Genomic DNA, 13,079 nt, shown 5'->3' on the forward strand with positions numbered 1-13,079 from the left:
GAGCCACCGCGCCTGGCCTGGCCAAGGTTGAGGTATTGAAGCCTACAGTCAGTTGTATATTTTTATATGCCTGCATTTTTGGCAGATGAAGTATTTTATGGTATCTGAATAAATATTTCATAGTGTAAGCAATTTAGTAGCTACTAGGGAAGAAATAAAGTATGAGTGTTATGTATGTAAACATCAAAATTTTTATTGCAAGACATATGCAAGCTTGTATAGTGTATTAATACTTATCTTTGGCAGTTGCTAAATCGAGTAAAAGTTGCTTTTAATTGCATTTATGGCTTATGTTTTATAGCAAAATTGTCTGAAACTCACTATAGCATGAATCAAGGACGAGGCCCCAAACTGTATTTGTGTAGTCATGTTCTTCACAGACATGCAATAAAAATGACTCATTTTATTAAATCTCAACCCTCAATACACGTCTTCTTAATGCTCTGTGGATAAAACAAAGTTCGTGGAAAGCACCTCTGCTGCATTTCAAGGTTGGATGATCGGAGGATTGTTTGAGTTGCTAGCTGAACTAGCTGCTTTTTTCATAGAATACTATAAAAGAATTATTGACAAATTGTTGGTATGTCTTACTACATGAACAAAGCCTGTCACTTCAAGGAAAGCAGCTAATGGTATTTGTTGCCGGCGATAAAATTGGAGCTGTCAAGTGAAGTTGGAATTTTGGAAAGCTCGTATCTGCCACCCACCGTGAGCCTGACAGCTCCCAAGAAAGAGGACGTCGGTGCTAATATTTCCAAACATGATGCTTTTGATGTCATATAATGAACTTTTGGAAGATCCGAGTAACTCAGTGAACCAGTATTTTCCGAACGATCGATGCAGGGTCACGCCTGGGTAAAGGATATGTTTAAAGTGCAAGACAGACCAGTGAATTTTAAAAAGTACTACAGTGCAAAAAGTTCGTTGATACTGTATCAGATCCCACGATGCAACTAGCCTTTAAGGAAAAACAAAACACTTGTTGAGCTTGGGTGTCACCAGGGAGGGACAGGCGCAGTTATCTGACAAGGCTCTCAGAACACTTCCCCTCGCCCACCTGCCCCGCCCGGGAGGCCGGTTTCCACCCCGGTCACCACCCCGACCCCGGCACGTGGCAGCAGGCTGGAGGCAGAGGCGGACCTGGGAACCCAGCTGTCTCCGTTAGGCCTGAGATGTCCTTCCTCTCACCAAGGATTTGTTGTTGTTATTTTGGAAACTATCATTATTTTCCATAAAAAGTGTTTTGTGTGTGCTGTGGTTCGAATGTCCCCTTTGAAACTCACGTTGGAACTTAATCCCCAACACAACAGTCTTAAGAAGAGGGACCATTAATAGGTGATTGGATCACGAGAGCTGTGCCCTCCTGAATGGATTAATCCACCCACAGATTCATGGATTAAGGGGCAATCACGGGAGCGGGTCAGTTACCGTGAGAGCCAGTCTGGCATCTCTCACGTACCGGCAGCAAGACGGGCTCACCGGACACGGCTCCTGGACCCTGGGCGTCCTGGGCTGGAAGAACTCAATTTCTTTATAAATTCCCTGTCTCTGGTGTTCCGTTAGAGCAGCATAAAGTGGATTAAGATAGGATGTTAACGTGTAATGTGTTGATTTGTATAATTTTAAAATGAACTAATAAATATTCGAACATTTTCTGTTCTCATTTCAAACACGGTAGATGTCGAGAGGTTTAACCCGGATGAGCACAAGCTCCATGGGGGCCTCGTGACGTTAAGGTGATGTCCCGAGGCCAGGACGTCAGGGAACCCCAGTCGAGAGTCCGCACGCCTCCTAAGGTGTTCCCTAGAAACCGTGCGCGTTACTGTGTTCAGGTTTTGATTGTGACCTCTCAAAAATTTGAATTTTTCCCACTTTTCTCCCCAAATATTTGGATTTCTTATGATTTTTAAGTTTATTCACTTGAGCTCTTAGTGACGATAGCTGTGTCCGTGTGTCCAGAAGTACGTGCAGAAGGTCCCGCTGCCGCGCTCGGCTGTCCCTGCTGTTGGGGGCAGTGCCGTCAGCGGCACAGGCCCAAGTGGCAGAGTTTGTCACCTGAGGCCCCTCTGGGCTTCAGGTGGGTCTGAGAACGGTGACAGACACGTGCCGTCCTCAGCTTGGCCGCTTCCCTCCCCTGCGACGGCGGCCTGTGTTTGAGGAGCTCTGTGTGTTTTGGAAACCGCGAATAAAAGTGGCAAAGTCAACCACCGTAGGGGAGCAGGACCTGGCCTCTGCAGCTAGTTTGACCTTCTTTTCCTAATTTTAAATTTGAACGTTTTTAGGGAGGTTGTCTTAAAGAGAAACGGTGTTTCCTGATCTTTCCCAAGGATAAGCGAAGCCGCAGGATGAGTGGTTCTTGCTTCTCTCTGCCCAGCCCGCCTGCCCCGGCAGGTCCCCCGTGGGCCCGTCGTTCCTGCCCTCGTTCCCGCATTTGCACGGCCGGCCCAGGCTGATGGGGAGGACGGTGAGCTGAGCCCCTGTCACATATCTCAGCTTAATAAAAATTGATTTCTTTGTGTGCTTCATACTGGCTTTCTCGTTATTTCTTTATTTTATTAGTGTACCTGTATCTCAGAAGGACTAAGTGGATCGGTCTTTAATTTCTCAGCAGTTTTCTTATTTCCGGAAATTTAGCTTTTTGGCTAGGTGCAACTTAGCCACTTCTTACTTACTTATTTTTTTAGAGACGGGTCTCAGGCTAGCGTGCAGGGGCGTGACCTCCAACTCCTGGGCTCTCGCCTCAGCCTCCCGAGGAGGGGACTACAGGCGCGCACCACCACACCCGGCTGGTATTTCACATTTTTTGTAGAGTTGGGGTCTCGTTGTTGCCCAGGCTGGTCTCAAACTCCTGGCCTCAAGCGATCCTCGTTCCTCGGCCTCCCAGAGTGCTGGGGTTACTGGCAGGAGCCGCCATGCCTGGCTGTCTTGATTTTTACGGCGTTGAGGACTTGACGTTCTAACTCAGAGGGGCAGAGAGTCTCGAGACAGCCACAGGATGAGGTGGGGGCACTGGGAGCTTGGTGGCAGTGGCCCTTCCTCCACCCCAGTTATGTTTCCAGTGGTCTTTCCTGCGTAGTCACACACACCCCCGCCTCGTATTTGGGATGGCGTCTTGCTTGTGCTTGTTAAGGGACAGGCCCGACCCTGAGGCCTTTTGCCAGCAGGGAATGCGTTCAGTTCCTATTTTGTCATCTATAAAGTGAAATGCCCCCTTCCAGATGGGTAAGGGACACTCGGGTTTTTGTCTGTGGCTCGTGGAATGCGTCTCGTAGCCTGGCGGCTGTGTGTGTGTGTGTCTGGGGACCGGTCAGTACCGTGATTCTGGTCGAGCTAAGTCAGACCCCTACCCGGAGGTCGCCCATCTGGACCGCATTGTCCTGCTTCCTGTGGAAGTAGCCGCGTCCAGACCAGATGCAGAATTGGGGCTTCCATTAGGGCTGATATGAGAAACAACTCTATGAAGAATGTTGCCCTAAGAAGGTTGGTGGGAAAAAATCCACTGCTGCAACCTCACTAAGGAACTGACCTGTGTCATGTGGTTTGCCTGGTGACCAAGAAGACCCCGGTGTTGAAGGAAGTCTTGGCGGTGAACACAGAGAGACTTTATTTAGTTTTTTTTCCTTGCTACCTTTTTTCCTGTAACAAGAGCTGATAATCTATAGCATTTCTTTTTTAATCTTTACTGCTAATGCTAAGTTTTGTAGTCAATTATAATAACTTTTATTCCTGTTTTAATGGCTTTGTGATTTTCTTTTATGGGTGTCCAGGATGTTTAAAAAAATAGCAAAATTAAAACGTATTTGCAGTCATACATCTCTGCCAATGAGCTGCTGCCGTTGCCTGTGGCCGACAGTCGGCGAGCAGCTCCGTGGGCTTTCGCTATTGGCCGAACGTGTCGTTCACATTAATTTCACATTCCTGACCTGACTGGTTAGAGTTGTAAGTTAATTACAGCACAGTCCTTTTTGAAATCAAAACGTAGACACAACGGACTTTGAAGGCCTCGATCTGTATGTTTTAGGTGGAAATGCTGGCGTTTGTAATTGGGTGTCAGAGGTCGGCGCTGGCGCTGTGTCCTGTTCCTGGGTGCGTCACCGCGTGCTGGCCTTGCACGGTGCAGGCGGGGCTGCACCTGGCCGAGTGCACGGTGTTGGGAAGTCCTGCCCTATGGGAGTTTCCCTTCTGGCCGGGAGACAGATGCTGAGTGAGGCAGGTAGATGTTCATATTTAAGACGTGCAGCCAGGCAGTGAAGCAGGAAGGGCTGGGAGGGCGCTGGTGGTGGGTTCTCAGGGTGTGGCTCGCTGTCCCTGCGGAGACAGGGAGTGGTGAGGGGTGGGCGAGGCTGGCTGTGGCCCTGAGCCGGCAGGAGAGCCCAAGGGGACGCTCAGGCACTGGCAGTGTGTGGCCGGCTGCAGAGGCCCGTGAGCCGTCACCAGGCCTTTGACCCAGGTGGAAGCCTTTGGAGGGGCACGTGTGGGCCGTGTTTCGATGTGGTCCCTTTGGCTGCCACTGAGAAGGGTCGTGGGCAGAGGCGGACCTTGGCCACAGCGAGGAGGCCTTGTGCGCCGCCTTCGGGGATGGCCTGGGTCCAGGCTGGGGTGCTGGGTGGGGACAGGCAGGTCTGGTGGAGTCAGAGGGTCACATGCACGAGAAGAGCCAGCAGGGATGGTGGGCGTTGGCCTGAGCAGCTGGGAAGTGGGCTTCGCCTTGCGTTGAGATGGGAAGCCTGTGGGGGGACGGGCTGGCTTGGGGTGGGCACCGGTTCAGTTTGAAGAGGTTACAGTGCAGACTGGAATCTTGAGGGAGGTGGGCGGGGTGCCGTCCCCAGCAGAGAGGTGTGTCTGGTGTCTGCTGCGCAGGGGCCCCGGCCTGGCCTGGGCAGCCACGGCAGGGACACGGGCCAGGCTGGGCCGGCAGGGGAGGCCATGTGCGGGAGCCGGGCAGCGTCTGGGCTGGGACAGTCTTGGCTCAGTGGCCGCGTGGAGCCCCCTGGGTGGGTTCTTGGCGGGGGCACGTGAGTGTGGGCCAGTGATGCAGGCAGCTCTCTGGGGAGTTCTGACCTGGAGCCGGGGGAGGAGGGAGACAGCGGGGGGGGGGGGGGGGAGACAGCGGGGGGGGGGGGAGGGAGACAGCGGGAGGGGGGTAGGAGGGAGACAGTGGGGGGTAGGAGGGAGACAGCGGGGGAGGAGGGAGACAGCGGCAGGTGCTGCCCAGGCTGGAGCCGAGCCTGGGGAGGGGAGCGGAGAAGGTGTAACGTGGGGCCAGGGGAGTGGGGGTGGCTGTGGGTGGAGAGTGGGCTCCTCCTCCGCAGCCCTGCTCGGCTGTGGGGAGCCCCGAGCCCTGTGGGCTGACCTTCAAGGCAGGGTGGGAGAGGGTGCTGTCACACTGACCAGGAGTCGGTGTCACTGACCTCACCTGTGGACCCTCAGCTGCCTGCAGACAGTTTCACAGGCAGCTTGCAGGTAACAGGTGCCTCTCACGGGTGCAGGGAGAGGTGAGGCTGGGCTCACGCCGCCCCCGCGCCCTTCCCCGGTGGGCAGCCTCACCTCTGGAGCATGTCATTCCCAAGCACCTGTGTGTGTTCCCACGTGGGCGTGTGACTACACACATGTGCCATGCTTAGAAAGCAGAGTCAGGATCACATTACACACGCTGCTCTGCAACGTCCCAGTTACTCCTGTCTGCCGCTATCGCGTTCTGGAGATCTTTCCGGTTGGCCGGTGTAATTAAATGGCGCTCGTGCATATTGATGCTGGCGGTGCTGAGGTGACTCCACCCTGCCCTGCCGTGGAGCACTCGGGTCGTTGCTCTGGTCGGCGGGCTCTGTCCTCTCGTGTGCCCCCACAGGGGCCTCTCTCCGCAGACCTGGTGGGGCTGCAAGTGGCGTAGCTTCGGTGAGAGACTCTATTGAACGTCAGTCTCGTTCCAGCTGTTTTATAACATCGTATTGAGACTGGACTATCCCCAGGACTTCTGAGAAATGGCAAATTTAATTTGCCAAAATAGCAACCGCACACAGCGCTCTGTTCCAGTTTCCCTGGGCTTCTTGCCCTGGTTTTTTCTATTGAAACCTTTACTGTTAGCAGAATTTTAAATGACCCTATCCTGGCAACAGAGTGACTTTTGGGTAAACAACTTGGATAACGTGTGGTGTCCTGATTTGGAAGAGGTCAGGATTCAGGATTTTGTGGTGAGTTTGGAGTATTTTCTCAAGCCACTGTCAGAGCTTTTAGAAACCAGGAAAAGGCTTGAAGTGAGCATTTAACAGTTTCCGCCAGCCCCTTCTGAGGCAGGCGTTTGACCCGGAACCTGTGGACACAGGGCCTGTCCTTAGGTTCAGTCCGGCTGCGTGTGACGGACTCCAAAATATGTCCTTTCTAAACCAGGTGGCTGGTTATTTTCCTTTCTTACGAGAAGGTCGGAGGCGGCCTGGGCGGTGAGGCAGCCCCTGGGCCGGGGGGCCGGGGTCCTTCCTGCAGGGCCGTGCTGCGCACCCCGCTCCTTGGGCCACTGCCCGCCCAGGCCTGAGTCCCGCTAGAGGGCGCAGAGGGGATCCGGCTATGGCCACTCCTCTCCCAGGAGGTTCCCGGGAGCTGCCCGTCCCTGCCCTGCGCTTCCCTGCCCTGCTGCGGGAGGGGCTGGCAGGGAGGGCAGACGTGGGACGGGCGGCCTGTGGTCCCTGGTGTTAGTGAAGCCTTTGGAACTGCCTGTGCTTTTTCCTGGACAAGGCTCTATAGTGGTTTTTTTTTTTTTTAAGGTTCTGAAAGCAGTCTGTGACCCTAAAGCATTTTAAATCCACGAAGGCAGAGGTCGGGTGGGCAGCATTACCTAACTGAGCACTGCTGCTTTCCTTGGGAAGTTTGGCTCATCCTTTAATAATCTTTGCTTCTGGTTCTTACTCTGGAAAAAAGAACACTGAGTTTATGGCGTATGTTGCTTTGATCTTCAGACTGACTAGCAGTTAAGCCGTACTGAGAGGGCCTCCTCCAAGGACACGGGTTTAGGGTGACCACACAGTCCCGTCACACTTGCTGGGCCTGGCGGGTCCTTCCGCGTCAGCTGACGTAGCTGCCGGGCTCCCCCTGGAGCAGCCCCGAGGTTGAAGGTTGAGACCTTCCCCACAGTTTATACCTACGTATTTGTTTGTCCGATCATTTTATAAACTTGTTTTTTTTTTAATTTTTGAAAAGGTGATAACTCCACATGATAAAAATACAGATAAAGGGTGCAAAGTGAGCAATAATTTCCTTCTCACTCCTGTGCACTGACAGTCTTAACCCAGAAGTATCCTGTGCATATCTTGCATATTTCTTAAAAACAGCGTGTTACACACCCTGCTCTGCCTGTTTGTGCTCACGGAATCCCGTGTCTCGGGCTCACGTTTCTTTCCTTGAGTGTCTGAAATATGTTGATCCAGTTTTTCTGTTGTAGTTTGATAATCTACTTTTCTTTCCACTGTCGGTCGCCTCATCTTTTGCCTGGATGTCTAAAGGAATTTTTCTTTTTTCTTTAAATAATAGTTTTGTTGTAAGGTGTCTTGGTGTTCTGTTGCCTGTCCTGTTTTTTGTTTTTTCTCTTTCCACTAGGTTTGTGGTATGCCCTTTCAGTAAGTAGTTTCAAGCCTCTCCCCGCCCCCTTTTTGGAGAATTTTCTTGAACTACAGTTTTTAGTGTTTCATCTCATTGCTTCTACTTTTCTTCTCCTGGGTCTCCTGTGATACCTGTGCAGGGTCTTCTCTGCTGCTTGTCCTCGGACTCTTTTCGTCCCTTCATTTTAATCCTTAAAACTTTTCTCATTTTATTTTTCTCAAGTCCCTGTCTGTTGTGTTTATTTGCTCTAAGGTTCTCGTGGTTTAGCCTGCATTTCTGAAATTATTTTTCTTTTATTTCCAATATTTTCTGAGTTCTATCATCTCATTTCTGAGTTTTTCTAATGCTGGCTTATGATGAATGATATCTTGTATCTTTAATGTATTTTGAACTTGTTTTGAAATATTAGGCATAGTTTTCATCTTTTGGGGGGATTTGTCTTTCCAGCACACTTTCATTGTCTGTAGTGATGTCATCTTGTTACATCTTTGTTTTTTAGAGACGAGATTCTCACTATGTAGTTGGGCTAGAGTACAGCAGTGGCATCATCACAGCTCACTGCAGCCTCAAACTCCTGGGCAGGTGATCCTCCTGCCTCAGCCTCTCAAGTAGCTGAGACTATAGGCATGCGCCACGATGCCTGGCTAATTTTTTTTCATTTCTTTTTAGAGATGGGGTCTTCACTATGTTGCTAAGGCTGGTCTTGAACTCCTGGGCTTGAGCGATCTTTTGCCTTGACTTCCTGAGTTGCTGGGATTATAGGCGTGAGCCACTGTGCCTGGCTTCTTATTCTCTTTTAAAATATATTATCTTTGCATGAGATTTGGCCTCAATATTCTCTATTGCTTATTTTTATGTGAATTCAGAAGAGAAGCTTGATTTAGAATAGTTTTTCTAATTTCAGTGTTTTGGGGTTCTAGCTTGTGGTTTTTTTTTTTTTGTTTGTTTTTTTCTTTTAACCAAGTGTTGAAAATGTAGCATCTTACTTTCTGTGCTCTCCTGGCTCTGTTCTCTCCAACCTTTAATTAGCTTTTATTTTCCTTCTTTTCTAATTTCCATGCCCGGTATGTTTTGTTTTCTATTCTCAGTAATGTTTTTCAGTTATTTGGCCTTGAAGGGAGCTTTGGATGGTTGGCGTTGAGGGTTCTTGGCGTCCAGCGTATCCTAGGCCTTTGGACTCTAGTATAGCTCCCCTTGCGTTTGCCCACGGCCGGCCCTGTGCTGCGTCCCTCTGCTCAGCCGCTGTCCCCTGGGCTCAGGGCTTCCCTCTGCTTCCTCCCTCGCACACACTCAGGCCACGATGGCCTCGCAGTTCTCAGTGGTTTGTCCCATTTGCTGGTGTCTGGGGTTAAGAGAGCATCTCGCCACCTAGTTCTCTTGTGGGTGTTGACCTGGCTTTAGTTTTGCAATCCTAGCAGCTCTGTGTGTTTTCTTGGAAGGATTTGGGGAGATTAAAAATGTCACTGCCGTCTTTCCAGAGTTGGGCTTCCAGAAGCTTCAGTCTTTGTACCTCTGAGCCCCTTTGTTTCCTCTGCCAGGTCCTTGTCACCAGCTTGCTTACTTGTTAAGGACGATTGACAGTTTTTTCCTCAATCTAATCTTGTGTAAAGTTAGAAAGTGGGAGTAAAGCCATCTTTGACATTTTATTGATCATGTATTTGATCATATGTTTCTGTAAAAATATTGTCTTTATAAAGGAAGATTTAAGACAGTGCTTGGCTCCCTCCTCCCCAAATTATTGTCCCCAAGAAATTCAGGAGCTGCCACCATTTAAGCTGTAGAATTTAAATATAGACAAAGGAGAGGAGGAACCACATTATTTATAGAGTTTAAGAACATGTGTGAAGCCTGCTAATTTAATTTTATGCTTGTTGGAATTTATCCATTAACAGGAGTCGTCAGGAGACTCATAGCTGAAACTATATGACCTGAAAATCCCATTTCCGCTGCCGTGGAGCTGGGTTAAAGGACAAGGACGGGCCGAGCGTGGTGGCTCACGCCTGTAATCCTAGCACTCTGGGAGGCCGAGACAGGCAGATCGTTTGAGCTCAGGAGTTCGAGACCAGCCTGAGCAAGAGCGAGACTCTGTCTCTACTAAAAAAAATAGAAAGAAATGAGATGGACAACTAAAACTATATAGAAAAAAAAAATTAGTGAGCATGGTGGCGCATGCCTGTAGTCTCAGCTACTTGGGAGGCTGAGACAGGAGGATTGCTTGAGCCCAGGAGTTTGAGGTTGCTGTGAGCTAGGCTGATGCCACGGCACTCTAGCCCGGGCAACAGAGCCAGACTCTGTCTCAAAAAAAAGGACACGGACGGTGGGGTTGTGCTTACCCACGGAGGAATTTGCTGTGTGGCCCCGGGCACGTGGTCTCCGCCCTCCAGGAGTGCATTGTGTGGTTTGGGAAAGACAATTTATTTTACAAAATTTATTTATAAATAAACTATAAAGTATAATATGATAAAAATATCATGGTGACGTCGATTCCTGAGTTTTCCAAGACATCCTGTTTTCAAGTACCACGTTCAGATCTGTGCGTTGACGGTCCGCAGTTTGCATGATGCAGCCTTATTTTTATCTTGGGAAATAAGGTCTCTTGATGCCTAATCAAAGTGTCACAGGAGCTGGAAGAAAGTCACTGTGTTCTAGACATGGCACTAGGCTTGGGGACAGCCCTGCCGTGGCCTTGGAGCTGGGGTGGCAGTGGGTTCAGGGCTGACTCTGAGAGTGAGAAGGAAGCAAAGCAGGGACACCTCCAGGCCACCAGGGCTGCGGCACAGCAGAAAGGGAGTATGAGGTGTGGCTTGGGAGAAATTGGGGGGCGCTGGTGAGTCGCTGGGGGGCAGCAGTGTGACGCGTCCGGGGTGCTGGCTTTCCAGGCTGTGGGGAGCGTAGCGGGGAACTAAGACCCCCGCGGGGAGCAGGAAACCACAGGACTTTGCTGCGGGTGGTCAGGGCCCCCCGGGACTTTCGGTTTGGAGATGAGGTTTCCAAGCCCATTTTTAGAGGGAAGCGGTGAAGGTGGACCGAAAGTGAGAGGCTGTCAGGTAGGGGCCCGTTCGGTGGTCGAGGAGGGAAGTAGCGAGTCATGCTCGTGACCTGCTTCTTAGTCCTCGAAGCACACTGCCCTGTGGGTGGTTTGGGACGAGAGGACCCCCATATTAACGATGCACAGACACTTATGTCATCCTGCATGTACGTGCGTGGTTAGCAGTGTACGTCGTTTCACGTGTCATGGTGGTTAATTTTCCTTTCCTTTTCCTGGGCTTCCGCGGGGCAGGTGACGGGAGCCCAGCCCCGCAGTGACGCGGCCGCGTGCGCGGGCACCGCCGCTCTCCTGCCGCTCTGGATGATGTCGGAGCACGACCTGGCGGATGTGGTCCAGATCGCGGTGGAGGACCTGAGCCCCGACCACCCAGGTACGGAGCTGCGGGACCGGGCGGAGCCCCCTTCCCTCCACTCTCCGGAACCCAGAAGCCGCCCCAGCAGTTTTCTTTCCGTTCCGTTACGCGCAAGAAAAGGTGATGCGCGTTCGGCGTGAAAACCCAAATCCGAGCGATGTGAAGCCGCAAGGCCCTCCCTGTCCCCCGGGGCCCCAGCCGTGGAGCCTCCGGCACTGTCCTGAGCGCTGTCCCTGCTCTCGCGCCCTGACGCGCTGCGCGCGCACATACACGCTCACGCACGCACACGTGCACTCACGCACACGTGCACTCACGCACATACACGTGCACGCACGTGCACACGCACACGCGCGCACGCGCACATACACGCTCACGCACGCACACGCGCACAGCGCGCGCACGCCGTGGGGTCCCGCGCTCCTGATGGCCTGCGGCTTTGTTCCTTACCCGGTCCCCCGTGTAACCTAACACTGTAACGTGTCACGGAAATCTCACAGCACCGGTGTGTGTAAATCTACTTCTGTGTTTTCAGCGGTTGCCCGGTGTCCCACCCCGACTTGCTGAAGTCTTCCCTTTTCAGACGACCCTTTGCACCGTCTGTAGCTTTTCTTGTATACACAGCCCCGTAGGCAAGATCCTTGTACACGTATCTAGGCAAGTGTTTTCGTAGGGTAAGTTCCCAGAAACAGAATTGCTGTGTGTGGTTAAAATTTTGATAAGACCCTGTCATTTTCCAGAAATGTTTTGTTAATTTATTCTTCCACCAACAGTAGTTGAGAACAAGTTTTTTCCTTCGACTTTTACTAAGATAAGGCTGGTAATTTTCTTTAGTGATGTTAAAGGCACAAATCTACTTTGGAGCCTTAACTTACTATTTGTTTCAAGGACACCCTTTAGAAATGAAAACCTAAATTTCAGGAATTTTATCTATGAAAACACCTGGTTAATAGTCACACTTATTATTTTAAAAAGATTTCCCTTTGTTTTATGGTTCTGTTAAGTTTGAAGTGACAGGTGCACAGAGTGAAGTCACTGAGCGCTTTGGTGGCCTGGTTGTTCTTTGAGGAAGGTTAAAATTGAAATGCTGACATTTTTCCCCTCAGAAAAGAGAATTTTCAAAATCCCGTAAGAAGGTGTGATGTCTTACTTGCATGATGTATTTGGTATGTTAATTGAGGAAACTCTATTTGAAGATTAGTTATAGTGTGGAAGGGGAGAGTAATGTAAATCATTTCGAAATTAAATGAACAATCACAAAGAAATATGCATTGAGTATTTCAGGAATGCTGTTCTTTAGTCAGTTTTCCACCTTATTTTGCTACTGATTTGTCTATAAGGGTCACTGTCACTGCGCATAACAATTTCGAAAATATCTGTTTATATTTTAGAAGGTAAGTGTCAGTTTCTTTAGAAAACACGCACTACATTGATATAAAAGAAAAATGTTCCAATTACATAAATTCTAAGGATTTTAGAGCTATTAAAATTCTAACAGCCTATCCCAAATAAATTCTCTGTTTGTAGACTATAGTCCAAAAAACGAATCATTTCTAACCCTTATTTCATCCATCTCGGTTCCTTCAATGCCTGGGAATTACAATTTCTTGGCTGTTTGCTAAAAACCTGCTGTGTGCGGAGCCCTGAGCCCTGCGCACCCACACGGCTCGCAGCCTCTGACCCGAAGGGCACCAACGCCTGGCGAATACCAGGGTGTATCACGCACATTTGCGTTCATAGTTGGTTGAGGAATTTTATAAAATTTAACAATACAGTCAAGAAAGTAGAGGAAATAAAAGTTTCCCATAGTCCTAGTGGTGTAGCTGCTTTTAAATTGTTGCCACGTATGTTTTTCCAGATTTTTCTTATTAATATTTCAACGTGGTTGTGCTCACTATGCTCATTTGAACGTGCACAGGTTGTGCCTGTGACCTGGCCTGGCGTTCCAGGTGACTGCCAGGGGCGTTCTTTTGTCTAACTCTGTAAGTAATGCATACGAAATTAGCAAAAGCATCGTGTACAAAAGGTAGCAAAGTACAAAGGAGAAAATAACTGTCACTTGCAGTCCCACCGCCTGTAGCAAGACGGATG

At 49.9% G+C, this 13,079-nt stretch overlaps 1 protein-coding gene across 13 annotated transcripts in view; it reads left to right on the top strand.

Annotated features, from left to right (window-relative positions):
- The window catches only part of LOC123625372 (BTG3 associated nuclear protein), a 70,566-nt gene that overhangs the window by 11,402 nt on the left and 46,085 nt on the right, over window positions 1-13,079 (top strand). For 11 of the 13 annotated variants that reach the window (XM_045533800.1, XM_045533805.1, XM_045533806.1 and 8 more), the window contains exon 2: window positions 10,871-11,009. The exons of 1 other annotated variant lie outside the window; for it this stretch is intronic. In XM_045533800.1, the coding sequence (XP_045389756.1) occupies window positions 10,940-11,009 (70 nt within the window). In that variant the 5' untranslated portion in view covers window positions 10,871-10,939. Of the gene's footprint in view, window positions 1-10,870; window positions 11,010-13,079 lie in introns of those variants that run through there. One more of the 13 variants, XM_045533808.1, reaches the window with a different exon arrangement.

This window comes from Lemur catta, chromosome 20, assembly GCF_020740605.2.
Source record: "Lemur catta isolate mLemCat1 chromosome 20, mLemCat1.pri, whole genome shotgun sequence".
NCBI lineage: Eukaryota > Metazoa > Chordata > Mammalia > Primates > Lemuridae > Lemur > Lemur catta.